The sequence below is a fragment of the Eptatretus burgeri genome, chromosome 17 (assembly GCF_056783735.1).
Source record: "Eptatretus burgeri isolate ZD-2024b chromosome 17, Ebu_testis_v1, whole genome shotgun sequence".
NCBI classification, from domain to species: domain Eukaryota; kingdom Metazoa; phylum Chordata; class Myxini; order Myxiniformes; family Myxinidae; genus Eptatretus; species Eptatretus burgeri.
Window position 1 is genome coordinate 2415218 of NC_140977.1, and position 15024 is coordinate 2430241.

The 15024-nt window shown below is 42.7% G+C and overlaps 2 protein-coding genes across 3 annotated transcripts in view; both read right to left on the reverse strand.

The window, feature by feature from the left end:
- LOC147009084 (uncharacterized) overlaps positions 1-15024 on the reverse strand; it is a 288704-nt gene that overhangs the window by 255677 nt on the left and 18003 nt on the right. The window lies entirely within an intron of this gene.
- LOC147009089 (uncharacterized) lies at positions 187-10101 on the reverse strand. Of its 2 annotated transcripts, none has more exons than XM_085862786.1 (2): positions 9856-10101; positions 187-2090 (listed from the first exon to the last, which is right to left on the reverse strand). In XM_085862786.1, the coding sequence occupies exon 2, from the start codon at positions 1945-1947 to the stop codon at positions 187-189; it is 1761 nt and encodes a 586-aa protein (XP_085718912.1). In that variant the 5' UTR covers positions 1948-2090; positions 9856-10101. The 2 variants fall into 2 exon arrangements, with proteins under 2 accessions (XP_085718912.1, XP_085718914.1); XM_085862788.1 differs by lacking the exon at positions 9856-10101 and adding an exon at positions 4231-4361.

The window sequence follows — 15024 nt, forward strand, 5'->3', positions numbered from 1 at the left end:
AGTGGAGAACTCTAACTCTTTCATGGTGATGTTGAGATCTTCTTCTTCATTGGAGAAGGTGTAGTCTATTATTTTCAGCATACATTCCTACTGCTCAGGGTGGCTGCACAGACTTTGTCAGCTTCAGAGGGGTTTGTGTCCCTTTATTATCTCCAAAGATTTATTGTCATCGTTGGGCAGTTTTAGTTATAACCAACCATAGAGCTTCCCGGAAGGGGTCGTGAGGGTAAGGCTACTTGTCATGGGACTTGTGTGACTTATTTGATGTCCTTTCAATGCTGACGATGAAGTAAATGCTTTACTGCACACAGAACAATTGTAAGGCTTTTCTCCAGTGTGTATTCTGTGGTGTTCAGATAAATTTGATAAAGCAACAAAAACCTGGTTGCACAAAGAACACTTGAAATGTTCCTCTCGTGTGTGTATTTTTTGATGAATTTTTAATTTGGAGACAAAAGCGAAAGTCTTGCAGCAAATGTAACACTTGTAGGGTTTCTCTCCTGCATGGATTTTTTTATGTTGACACAATTCAGATGAAGCAGAAAATGCCTTCCTGCACAGAGAACACTTGAAAGGCTTTTCCCCTGTGTGGACTTTTCGATGAAGTTTCAAATAAGTGGATCGAGCAAAGGCTTTGTGACACAAAGAACACTTGAAGGGTTTTTCTCCCGTATGTATCCTTTCATGACATTTTAAGCGTGACAACCGAACAAATCCCTTTTGACACACGGAACACTTGTGTGGCTTTTCTCCTGCATGGACTTTTTGATGTCGACAACGTGCGGAGGAAGAAGCAAATACTTTGCTGCATACAGAACACTTGTAGAGCCTCCCTCTTGTGTCGGTTTTTTCATGTGGAGATAAATTAAGTGAATAGGTGAAAGGCGTGTTATAGACACAACGCACTAAGAGCTTCTCTCCTGAGTGCATTTTGTGATGTCGATATATACTTGATTTATGAATGAATGCCTTGTTACAAACAGAACACTTGTACGGCTTATCTGCCACATGCATGTTTTGGTGCACATGCAAACTTGCCAATTGACTAAATGATTTGCAGCACACAGAACATTTGAAGGACTTCTTTTCTGTGTGAATCTTGTTATGCATTTTCAGTAACGAGACAAGACGAAATGCTTTTGTGCACACAGTACACTTGTAAGGCCTCTCTCCTGTATGTATTTTTTTATGTTTGCAAAGATTTGATGAACGAGCAAAGTCCTTGTTGCATACAGAACACTTGTAGGGTCGCTCTGCAGTGTGTATTCTTTGATGTATCTTCAATGTTGATAAGGAAGTCAAAGCCTTGCTGCACACAGAACACTTGTAAGGCCTCTCTCCCGTGTGTATTCTTTGATGTGCCGATAAATGTGCCGATTGAGTGAAAGCCTTGTGACACACAGAACACTTGTAGGGTTTCTCTCCTGTGTGTATTCTTTGATGCCGATAAAAATGGCATGAACGCGTGAATGCTTTGTTACACACAGAGCACTTGTAGGGTTTCTCTCCTGTGTGGGTTTTTTGATGTCTCACAAAATCAGAAGAATATGTGAAGGCCTTACTGCAAATGGAACACTTGTAGGGCTTCTCTCCCGTGTGTATTTTTTGATGTTGTGATAAACTTATTGAACAAGTAAAAGCTTTGTTACACAAAGAACAATTGTAGGGTTTCTCTCCCGTGTGTGTTCTTTGATGGTTTTTAAAACGCGATAACCTATGGAAGGCCTTTTGACACACAGAGCACTTGTATGGCTTCTCTCCTGCATGGACCTTTTGATGTTTCAATAAAAATGATGAAGAAACAAATACCTTGCTGCACACAGTACACTTGTACGGATCCTCTGCGTGTACATTTTGATCTCTTATTAAAGATGAAAAGGAGGGAAGTGCATTCTTGGATAAAGAAGACTGGTTTGGTTTCTCACTTCGGTTGATGTCATCGAGCATTTTTGAACAATTTTTCTGAGCGTTTTCATACAAGATGCTACATTCGTTATTGTCACGGCAAAAACTCCCGTGGTGATTCAAAGAAACTTCTGTGTCGAACAATTGGGAACAGTTGGTACAAGAAAAAGTTTTCTTTTGTTTCTCTGCAAAAACAATCAATTCACAAAAAGTGTCAATAAATCAAACTTCCAATGAAAAATAAAGCAAATGGACAAGTATTTTCACTCATAACATCCCACATTAGTTTTACATCTGTACTTCTCCTTTTTGAAATATCGACATATTGTCATGTGATCGGAGCTCATCACCACCCACAAAGCGCATTCCAGTGATGATCAAGAAGGCGACTAACACCCCTTGTTATGCAGTAGGTTCCGACTTGGATTAGGGATGATTGGAGTAAATGGGTAATTTAACCAAATACTAAGGAAACTGACTCATCCAGCAATGTTTCTAAACAGAAAAATAGGGGCAATACCCCTGGGCACTCACATGATAGAACAAAGATAATGAGAAAGGAAGTCAACATGAGACGAAATCCGCAAAATGTACCAATGAACCAATGTTATAAGAAATACATATTTTGGGGGGAAACCCCCCTCCCCCATCCCCTGTATACCTCTATACTCCTTAGAACCCGATATAAAGAAAATAGCTTGAACAAACTTTGGTACATCATGGGTGATGAAGGTTGGGGTCAAGCTTCATCAGAATTGCATGTGTAGTTTCTGAGAAGAGAGCAAATACAAATTTTGGGGGGAAATCCCCCATGCACCCCCTTTGATCCCGATTCTTTTTATAATGCCATGTATCGTCCCGCAGGTACATTAAAATCATGTCCCGTCTGCCGGTATTAGTTGGAGGACATTGAAAATCACACGGTGTCATCCGTAAAGAGTAGGCGTGTTATCACTGACACCCTGAACAAATTCTAAATCCCTGCCCTAACTTCCTGAGTCGGAGTGGTGACACACCCAGGATTTCAGCCTTGTAACTGCTCTGGCAGCACCGTACAGTGCATGATGATGCTGACGATTCAAAGCATAGCGGTCACCTCTTCTGAACAATCAAAATATTTAAATAATGTGTTATTAATCTTATGACAAATATACCATTCGGTATAGTGCTGTCACTAACCTGACTCTCCTTTTTCCTCAAACAATTTAAAGGTACGTAGGTACATCATAGGTATTTAAAGATACGTCAAAAACAATTTTTTTACGTTTAAAGGTACGTAGGCATTTAAAGGTACGTCAAAAACAATTTCAAGGTACGTACTTAAAACTGGCAAGAAATTTCGTTTTATCAATACTATAAGAGCAGTTTGTGTGTTTCTGCCTGTGTGTCGCTATTTTTCTCAGAGATGGCTGAACAGATCTTCGTCAAACTTTCAGAGATTCATGGGTGAGTGCTGAGGAGTGTCTTTTGAAAATAATTTTTAAACTTTGATTTCATGGGATTTTTTTTCTTTTTTAAATCGCTCTATCGTGCCAAAGGCTTTTCAATTAATGACAGTGATATTCAAGTGCACATACGCAAAAATAAATACAAAACAATTACCAGACATTTAAAACAAAATTATGTAGTTGAAACAATCTCCACAAGGTAAAGTGTATAATCAGGAAAGTTACAACTCAAATACCGCTGAAAATTTAAAAGAAAGTACAAAGAACGGTAAAAGTCACCATGCAAAATCCCATTGCTCTGGAATTGTTGCTCGCTGCCCAGGAGGAACGTGCGCCGTCGTCAGTGCTGAATGGTGCACCGACATCCCTAACAACTCTGAGCGTATTGACAGTTTGGCTGCAAAGATCAAAGCCGAAGGGGCAAAGTACCACAAACTACAACCCCGATGATCTTGGACTGGTCTCCTTTCTTGGCTAAAGCAAGTTTTTGGAAGTTGGGGAGCTAAAATATTGCACAGCGCTGTGCATGAAGAAGGATGCTGTGAAAGTAATGATTAGTGTTGAGAGTCCACACCACCTGAAGGGGATAATGGATTTTTAAGACTGTGTAAAATTAGATTGGAGGACCAATAAAGAAAGTAGTTATCCTCAATTGGATAAAAGGGGGGAATGTAGAAGTGAAATTACATTAGACATACACAATTAGATATTTACACACTCTTACAGTTTATATAATGCTCTTAATGTGCCTGCTTTTGTTAAAACTCAAATGTGCTGCTATTTCTGATGAACTTTTACATGTTCTTGCTTAACACTGAATATCAAAAGTATTGTGTCCAGGAGGGTTTAGCCCCTACCTGGAAGGATTAGCCCCTACCTGGAAGGATACCTCCCTTGGAGGCTTACAACCAAGACTCAGAGATCAATGCACGCGAGGGAAAGAAATGGCGGTAAAAGGACGGAGGCACACGGGTTGTACTCGACCCACAACAGATACATGGACACAGGCAAATGAAAGACAACAAATGTTAATGTAATAACAGTAATCAAATATGTACAATGACAATAATTCAAATTATAATAATGAAAGAAAAACATGAGGTAAACTAAATCTATATATAATTGAGTTGCCTCCACACAGACTTAAACAGAGACAAGGGAACAGAGAAATAAAAGAAAAATCACTCCTTAATCCCGGCACTTAGCTGTGTGCCCAGGCATGGGCTTCTCAAGCTTTGAAGGGCACCAAAACCGCTTCGTCACTGCGTGGGAAAAATGCACTCAAAATGGCGCCGTCGCTCTCTGGGCGTGAAGACATACAGGAGTTAATTTGAAGACGGCGCTCGACGTCAGGGCTCACAAACCGCAGTGTAGCTTATTCTAAAGAGTGAATATGTCGACCGTTCCTCTCCCTCACTCGGTTTGTTCACAATGATGGCCCACACGATGAGACAATTTCTGAATCCCCGTGATCAGGCCACGAGGCACTTCTTCTTCCCTCCTCAGAAACGCACACTCTTCATGGCTTAGCCAAACAGTCAAAGGCTAGCGCCTTGCCCAGCACGCTGCAAATTCACACAGAACTAGCACGAGAATCGCGCAACTTTAATCGTGCCGTGAGCAAAAGCGAGATCCTCCGTGTCCTCTGAGTAATGTCCTCCTCCTCCTCCTCCTCCTCTCTTCGCCTCCTACGCGCTCCTCCCCTTTATGTCTCTCCCGTCACGCCCATCAATCATCCACCTCAGGGGCATGACTTCGCCCACTGTCACCCTTGGAGGCGGGGTTCTCTGCCCGCCTGGTCGTGCAGCTCGGATATAATGGCCGTTGTCGTTACAAAAACGTAATTCTTTCATTACTGGTTGTAATACAAAAACATAGGGAAATACAAAAACAGGGGGGTAATCACATACTGGGGGAACTTATCCTTAATCTCTATCGAATTGCCAATGCACCACCCCCCTCCCCCACCTGTGTGGTGACATGTAATACTTAAGTTCACAGTTTCCCTACATAATTTACATCGCGATGTCTCATACATGTCCATGAACCAAACAACTCTATTCAATCCTAACTTTCCTATGAAATTCCTCCATCTACCCCACAAACATATATGCTCAAGGTCATCTGCCATCTGCTTCGAAGTCAGCAAACATTACTGCCCTGCATAGTAAAGGTGCAAAAACAGATCCCTGCAACTACAGACCAATCAACCTTCTCCCAATCATCAGCAAGGTTGTGGAATCCATCATCGATTCAGACATTAAATCCTTCCTTTTCTCCAATGGCCTGATTTCCAATCATCAATTTGGTTTCAGACAAGGTCACTCTATCCTGGATATGCTGCTTTTGCTCTCCCAACAATGGATGGAGGACCTCAATACCGGACATGAAATCAGAGCCATATCCCTCGACATATCACGTGCTTTTGACACGGTCTGCACCCTGCCCTGCTCACCAAACTCTCTTCCTATGGTATCCAAGGCCATCTCCACTCATGGCTCGCAGACTTCCTCTCCTGTCGCAGTCAACGTGTGACCCTAAATGGAGTTCTTTCATCCCCTCTTCCTGTTCAGGCTGGAGTTCCTCAAGGTAGCGTTCTGAGCCCTGTTCTTTTTCTGGTTTTCATCAATGATATCTCCGACTCTCTGGAAAATCCTCTTTGTCTCTTTGCTGATGACTCCAACCTCTGCCGTACCATCTGTCATCCCTCAGACTGGCAAGCAGTAGCTTCTTCGCTCACTGCAGATCTGGGTAAAATCACAAACTGGTCCAACACGTGGAACATGTCTTTCAATCTGGACAAATTTCACACTCTCACTTTGTCTCTCTGAAAGGACCGTTTGGACCCCCCCCCCACCCTCCCCATCTACTTTCTCAACAATCCTGTTGAAGAAGTCCTTTCAGTCAAGCTTCTGGGTCTCACTATCTGCCATGATCTTTCCTGGGAAAGCCACATTTCCAACCTGGCCTCCAAAGCAAGTCGCTGACTGGGAAACCTCCGTCGTGCAAAGTCCTTCCTTGGCCCACGTGAGCTCCTGACCACATACAACGCTTTCGTCTGCAGCCTGATGGAGTACTGCTCTCCACTCTGGGCTGGTGCTCCTGCCTCCCACGTTTCTCGGCTTCACGCTGTGGAAACCAAGGCATTTCGGATCATTGGCATCTCCCGCGATGAGGCTGAGTCTTTGGGCCTCTCACTCTCTCACCTCAGGCAGGTCGGTGGTCTTTCTGTCTTCTGCCGTCTCCTCTCCGGTCTCACCCCCCTTGCTCTGTCTGCGATTTGTCCCCACCATATATCTGCAGGGCGCTCAAGGTCCGCCAACAACCCCCTTCTGGTAAAACTACCAAAATCACGAATCACTGCTCACCTTCACTCTTTCATTCCTCTTTTTTCCTGCCTTTGGAATAAACTCCTTCACTCTATTCAATCCCATTCTTCCCTCGAGGCAGCTGTTCACCACCACCTCTTACCATTCCCCATCCAAATCCTCGATCTTTTCTGCCCCCAATAATCCACCCAAGCCCACCTCCTTCAAATTCCCGGATTTCCTTCCTGAAAGTCCCTGTAATGTCCATCTTGTATTCCCCATGTTCCCGCCCCATCGCTCTCCCTACAACAGATCTCCTAATTTCTCTGTATATATATATATATATCATCTTTTTATGAAAAATTTACTCTTATGTGACCTGGAAACATAAAATGAGTTACAGAAGACAACTGTGTAATAACTCCTGAGTATTCTGGCATGAAAACTTGTATTGAATGTATATGTTAGCCCTTATAAGTATTTGTTTTCCATAAAAAGCAATCTGGACAGAGAGCTTTGTATGCTTTCTCAGCGAAAAGCTTATCTTATGTTGTATGTGACCCTTGCTTCCATTCAGTTGTTATCTTGTTTTTCTTCCTCTGCTTTTCAAAATAGAATGCATCCTTTCTTACCCCTCTCCTAACTTGGATAAGAACTACAATGTACCCCTTTCCCTCCCTCCTCTCCTCTCTAAACTTGGATAAAAACCCTGCTTTGAGGACAAACTAATCAGAAGGGTTGTGTAACTGTTCATGAGCACCTCCCTTTTCCATGTACATATATTAAAGAGTTCAGCTCTGGTGCATCGATCATGAGTTAGAGATTGGTTTCTTCGACATCTGAGACTAGGGTTTCTTTGACAACAGCAAAGGGCTTACCTTGGTCGGCTTTATGCAGCTTCTTCAGCTGGAAGAGCATGGGAGAAATATATATATATATACACACACAAACACACACACACACACACACACACACACACACACACACACACACACACACACACACACACACACACACACACACACACACACACACACACACGGTGTTCCAAAAAGACCCGGACAACTTTCGTTATTTCGAACCACAAATGATACGACAATACCCTTTGTTTCATATGATACAGAAACTCATAAAGTTTTGTGCACACCACCAATGCACTTAAATATGAGTTACATTTGTCACGCACAGGACATCAAGGCGGTACATGAGTTCTTGCCATGTTTGTCTCAGCATGTTTGCGTCCACAAGTGCGCATGCAGCTGTGATGTGAGAACGAAGATCCTGCAGGTTTGCCACCTTGGTGTTGTCAACATCTTTGAGAAACCCCCACAGAAAAAAAAGCAAGGGGGGGGAGGTTATGTCTGGGGATCGTGGGGGCCAGATGTTCAAGGAGAAGGCTACATCACACATTGACCTTAGGACTGTCAGGTATGTGTTGAATGACCACGTGGGGGTTTTCAGAGCCCCAGATCCTCAAATTGTGCTGGTTGACCTTCCCCGATACATGAAAGCAAGCTTAGTCTCTGAACTTGAGCTTTTTCAGGTAATCTTCATAATCTTCTATGCGACTTCGCATTTCCAAGGTAAACTTCTTTCATTTGGGTCCGTCATTTGGCGAGTTAAGTTCCTGCAGAATCTGCACCTTATAGGCTTAAAGTTTGTCTTTGATGAAAAATCCAAATTGATTTTAAGGGACTTTGTTGAAATGATTCACGCACTCATTGACCGTCTGCTGCACTTGTGCTTGGTCGACCAGTACTTTTCCGTTTCTGACAACTTCCAGTTTCCTTAAACCTCTTGTATCACTCTCTGATAGTAGTCCGTGATGGCAGATTCCATCCATACATTAAGCTGAACTTATGTGTTGTATCTTGTCTCGATGAACCATTCGATGCACTGAGCTTTCTCCTGTTTTGTCATCATTTTCTTTTACATTACACCATGACATCTTTATGAGTTTCTTATCATATAAACCAAGGGATATCGTCCTATCATTTGTGGTATGAAATATATTAACAACCAAACTTGTCCAGATCTTTTTGGAACACCCTGAATTTACATCTAATATATAAAGCCCATTCTAACCACTGAATTCCTGACTCACTGACTGACATTAAAGATCAGTACCTTCCGGGTGACGTAGAAAGCTGATATTTTGCGTGCTGATGGACATCTAAGCTGATACACTGGGAAAAATCACAGAACCATTGGAAAGCGTCTGTAAATGAAAATATAAATAAATAAAAACAAATAAATTAATTTAATAAATGGGTAAAAAACCCACAGGTGAGCGACCCGAGACAATGGGGAAGCACGGTAATTTTGTGTGCCAATGGGCATCGAAGGCAATACACTGGGGGGGGGGGGAACCAAAATCACAGACCCATTGGAAAGCGTCTGTAAATGAAAATATAAATAAATGAAAAAACAGTTGCCTAAAATGTTTCAACTTCCTCTCTCTGCCATGCTCTTCTCCTTCAAAAACCTGAGTTATTTTCGACCTTTCTTTCATCCCATGTCGAAAAATTCCACCTGTTACAAAACTTCCTTCCTTCATTCTCTCAATTCTTCTGAACCCCATCCATCCTCCAAAGTATTAAAATGAATTGCTGGCCTACAAATTTTTTAAATCCCATTTTGCAATGCATGTTCATCTTCCATTTGTTATATTTTTCCAACTTCAGTGCAAATTCATCCCACCTCCTTAAATCCACCACCTACCTACTCCTTCCATCCTACCTCCTCGCTTTGCTCCTCTCGATTGCCCTCTGCTTTAATAACAGCTCCCCCTCTGGTATTCCAAACCAAGGGCGTCGATTGCTTTTGAAAAGTGGGGGGGGGGGGGACATTGCATGTCCAGACCACGAAGCCCACTTCGTGCCGGCGTGGACACAGCAAGTCTACCCTTGCAAATTCTTGATTTTATACGCTCGTTGACATGCTGCCTTCTGATCACACAAATCCCTTAAATTAATCTGACCATCTATCGACCATCTTTTTATCAAATGTAAGCAGACGGAGCAAAATTAATTAAACATTAATCATACACATTTCAAAGTTTCAAGTGTCATCAAAGAAATATATATAATTGTTTATCAAGCCTCCTTCTCACAACCCTTGAACTGATTCACTAAACATAAACTGAAAACTAGACTGACATACAAATTGATATTACACGAGTACGGTCAACTCACCTTAAAACTTGCCAAAAATATGAACCCTCTTGTCTGCCGATCCAGTTAAAAACTTTGTAGCAATGTCTTGGGGGTCAAGTGCAGTCAGACGATCTCGGTGAACATGACAGATCATGAGATGGTTGAGGCGTTGTTGGGTCATTGTGTAACCGGAACGTAACCAAGTCTTCATACGTCTAAGTGCGCTGAATGACCGTTCAGCTTCGCATGAACTTGCTGGGGAAACCAATAGAAGCCTAAGCAAACGTTCTACCTGTGGGAACATTTGACGGACTTCCGGCACCATGTCTACAAATATCTTACGGTAATCATCAACAGATGAACCACTGAACTGGTTACGAAAGAAGCCAAGTTCTTGCTCTAGGGAATCCGACAGTTCGGGATATTTGCAGACTATTTGTGGTTTGAATGACCCAGACAGGAGCATTTCACCCAAGTCCCTATACGCCATGAGGTCGGTTGATGTGAAGTACTCGTTCAAGTTCTCGGATGCGCTGTCGATGACTTTGAAAAATTTAACTCTGTATACCTCCTCTGCAGAATTGGCAGTGTATTCCTGCGTGCCTCCATCAAGTCTCTTCGGAAGCTTGCGCTTACGAGGGAGGGTCACTGGATCTAGTTGGCACTGCTGGAGCTTCTGTTGTGCTGCTTCGAAAACCTCCTTAAACGTCTGGTTGGTACGAAGAGATTGGAGATTCTGTGCAGTTACCTTTGCAGCAGTAAGCATACCAGAGACGGTAACTTGTGAACCCTGAAGTGCCTTATTAAGGTATTCAAGGGATTGGAGAATGGGCAATGATGCAAACAGACCGAGAACACACTTTCCTGATGAAAGACAGCTTCGAATACCGTTGGCTCGCGATGCCGTGTTCGTACCAAAGTCATCACTTGCTTGTTGAAGGGCATCCAGTACCGCTTCATAGTTATCCAATATCGATTTCACGGCAGGAGAACGAGTTAACCAACGCGTCGGGCAAATTGGCCTCAGGCGTTTAGGGCAAGGAGTGTCAGCATCGTCAGCGTGGATATTCAAGTGCAGATGCTTGAATTTTCCAGAGTTGTTGTAGATGTTGCTGAGTACCTGGACATAATCAAGGGCGTCTCTTATAAATGGTGCAGTTTGTAGGGCTTTGGATGTAATGAGTTGGGTGACATGAGCTCCACAGTGAACATAATTGGCCAGCGGTTGGAGTTTTTTTAGCTGTGCTTGACAGCCCTTGTACTTTCCGGACATGTTGCTTGCCCCATCGTAAGTCTGCGCTCTAAGGTGTTCAATAGGGAGTTGACACCGAATTAGGACATCTTGAAGCATCTTACAAAGTGATACTCCTGTTGTTGACGATACTTGGTAGAGGCCGATGAGATCTTCTTGAACATCAAAGGAATCCGTCACATAGCGCACACACACCGACTCCTGCTCATTACCCTGAATATCTTGTGTTCCATCAGTTACGAGTCCGAACTGAGTGGACATTTCATTCACGTTACTGCAGATATTTCTGAGGATGGCATGACTCATCAACTGTAGAATTTCGTTCTGAATTTCTCCACTTGTGAACGTCGTCTTCCTTGACAGCCACGTCTTGAGGTTTACATCATCCTCGGCCCGCAACTGTAAGAGCATTTTGAAATTCCCTTCAGAGGCATCCTTCCCACGAATTGCAAAACCTTGTCGGGCTAAATATTGCAGTGAGGTGATAATCTTCAGAAGTGCTGACCGTGCAGAGCTTTGCTCTTCTAGCAGTTTACTGCTCAGCTGCACATGGACACCAGGTTGACTTCTGCGACATTTCAGATTTTCAGAGGCAAGCCTATGTGTGTTTGATCGTTCGTGTTGTCTGAATTTTTCTGTAGCCTTTTTCCAGTTCCGAAAGCCCTTTGAGACAAATGCGTCTTCTGCACAGCGGGCAAGTTCGGTAAGTTTTTCACGAGAAGCGTCCGTACAGGTGTGACAGAGTACACCGCCGATGCTCTGATCAAAATGAAGCCACGGAAAATCTTTGAACCACTGTTGTTGAAACTTCAACTTTCGGTTTGGCAGTATTTGGACTGGGATACAACTGGCATCATGAGGTTGAAAAGGCTGATCTGGCAAGTTAGGCCGAGTACTCGCACATGCACCCTTTTCTGCTATCTTCTCCTTTGAATCGTCCACCTCTTTCTGGGAACTTGATTGCTCCAGGAGAGTGGTCGGGGATGTGCTACTTGATGCTGTCGTGAAAAACTTTCTGATATCCATATCCTCTATGAAACGAGAAGGGAATTACATTTCAGTTGAATAAATTTTGACATGTGAATTATTAGGGTTATTTTTGCGTAACAGGGCATTTTTAAGGTCAACATACTTTTGGCTAGGTCACTATACCTCCAGGCACAATGTTGACATGTGATAAGCTTTGCGTAGCACATGTATTACTAAAAGAGCGCCGATACGAGTTCAGTTCTTAATTTAGCATCTGAGCTCCCAATTTAGCATTCCATTACTCGCTTAGTTCCCGGCTACGCGCTTATTACTTTTATTACTTTTGGTTAGGGTCAGATACCCTGGTATTTTATTACCTGGGATTATTAATATTCATCATTTTATTTAATCTGCATTTAATTAACCAATGAGCGAAAGTAGAGTGAGATGATTATGATATTATTGGTTCATAGCCAGCGTCGTCATTAAAGATTGTGTTCTTGATTTGCATGCCATCAAAAGGGTTCACCAAAGGAATGAGCTAAAATCAGTTGTAATGTGAACATTTATGTAATTCTTTACCTCTCACAAACTACGAGACCAGGAGACGAGGGATTAAGATCTGTTGCCGTCCGGACGTGCACTCTCTTCTTTCCAATTATTGTACATAGTTTGTTGATTTGTAAATACGTTCATCATTTCCACTAGTGCGTGCCCGTACGTGCAAAAAAAAAACCCCAAAAAAACACAACTTTGAAACCGCGTGCCTTTGTTTAAGTATAGTGCGTGCCCGTACGTTTTGTTTAAGTATAGTGCGATATAAGTTAGAAAGGTGAAATAAACTATTTTGGTCGCTAAAGGGGCCCCGAGCCATTGCGGCCTAACACTATCCGAGGCGTGGCGCTCCGGGCCATGAAGCCGCGATTTCTTTAAACACTCATAAAATGACGATACAAAGTCCGAAAACGTCCCAACATACCTCAAAATGTCCAGGTCACGTTCCCTGTTAGTGGGTGAACAATCCAATGCTTGGCGAATTCTGCTTCGCAATGATTGGAAGAGCCGACATCGAAGGATCAGAAAGCGACGTCGCTATGGACGCTTGGCCGGTGGGAGACCATGGCTTGGGAAGCACGGATTCTCAATGTTGAATTGTTAACCTATCATCTTTAATAGAACTATAATAGACCAAGAAAACTTTAATAGAGATTTAAAAATTTATTCTTGTATTTGAGGAGCATCTCGGCCTGGTTGTACTAGAGCAGCTCGTTTTGTGTTACGTAACTTACGTTCAATGAAAAAAGTGGGGGGGACAATCGATATGTTGTCCCCCCCCCTTGATAAAAAGTGGGGGGACATGTCACCACCCCGTCCCCCACCAATCGACGCCCATACCCGTGGGTCTCCCATGGTTGCCCCATGACTATTTTATAAAAGAAGCCGTGTCTGTTTGTTTGTCATGTTATAACTTGAGAAAGGATTAATGGATTTCAATAAATCGAACAACAGTAGATTCAGGGAACTCCCAGGAAAGTTTGTGATGCAAAAATAAATAAATTAATTAATGGTCAGTTTCAACATGGATGCACAGGCTCACGTGACGAAACTGCAAATGACAAATTGCGATGCTGGTTATCCCACATGGATGGCAGGATCTCCCAGGAATCCTTTTTTGGTCTTGCCCCATAGATTAGCCATTGCAGCAAAGGTCGGTATTCCAGTCAGGGAAGTGACGGGTCATATATGCACATATTATAGAAATGTATGATCTGTTGATATGTACAATCTGAAATTGAAACATTTCATCGAAAAGAGAACAACTAGAGCGGTGGTGTGTGTTGTGTGCTGTGGCTCCGATTACCTTCGAGCAGCTGAGTAGCATTCCTCGGCTCTCTGGGAGAGAAATCACGTGGTTCCTGTTTTACACCCTCCTTGTACAATGCATCCTGGGAAATCTGAAGAAGGTTACTTTGGAAATTTTCTGTCTTCACTGGATGACCTTCACCTGCAAACAATGTGACACGAGTTCATTATGGGAGAGTGAAAGGATCAATTAACTAATCTAAAACAAGAGCTCAAAAAACCCTCTGTGGTGCAAAGGAACAGTCATTCCTTTCCTCTCAAAACAGGAAGGATGATGTTCTTCATCTTCATGATCAAGGATCACACCAACTCTCTTACAGGAATGTTTTCATCACATCAACATATTCAAAATAAAGTTGATGTGAACAATTTCCACAGGAGAGCACATGTAACAGCTTTGTGACAGAGACGTGCTTGTCATAGATGAGAGGTCGAAGAAGCGCACTTTGCATTAAGTGTTGTGAGAGCAATAATAACCCCCACCTAAAACATTGTTGCAGGTGAGGATGTGTTTGAGTGAGGATCTGTGTGATCAAAGGATGAAAGGGGGTGTGTGTGTGTGTGACATTGATTGTTATCTCCATATGAGGATTTCAAAGAGTGGAACAGAGCCCTCCCAGGTCTCAAAAGTATCCACCTTCGTGTGTGCGTGTGCATGTGCAGTCTTCAGAAAGTATTCACACCCCTTGACTATTTCACATTTTGTTGTGTTGCAGCCTGAATTGTAAAATTGATCGAATTCAAATTTTTGATCACCGATCTATACAAAATGCTCCATAATGACAAAATCAAAACAAATTTGCAGAATTTTTTACAAATTAATCAAAAATGAAACAGAAATATCAAAGTTATGTAGTATTCAGCCCCTGAGTCAATACTGGGGAGAAGCACCTTTGGCAGCGATTTCAGCTTCGAGTCTTCTTGGGTATGTCTGTATCAGCTTTTCACATCTGGATTTGGGGATTTTCCCCCATTCTTCCTTGCAGATTTGCTTAAACCGTCAAGTTGGATGGGGAGTGTCGGTGCACAGAAATCTTCAAGTCTTTCCACTGATTCTCAATGGGATTCAAGTCTGGCCTTTGACTGGGCCACTCAAGGACTTTCACGTTCTTCTTCTGAAGCCA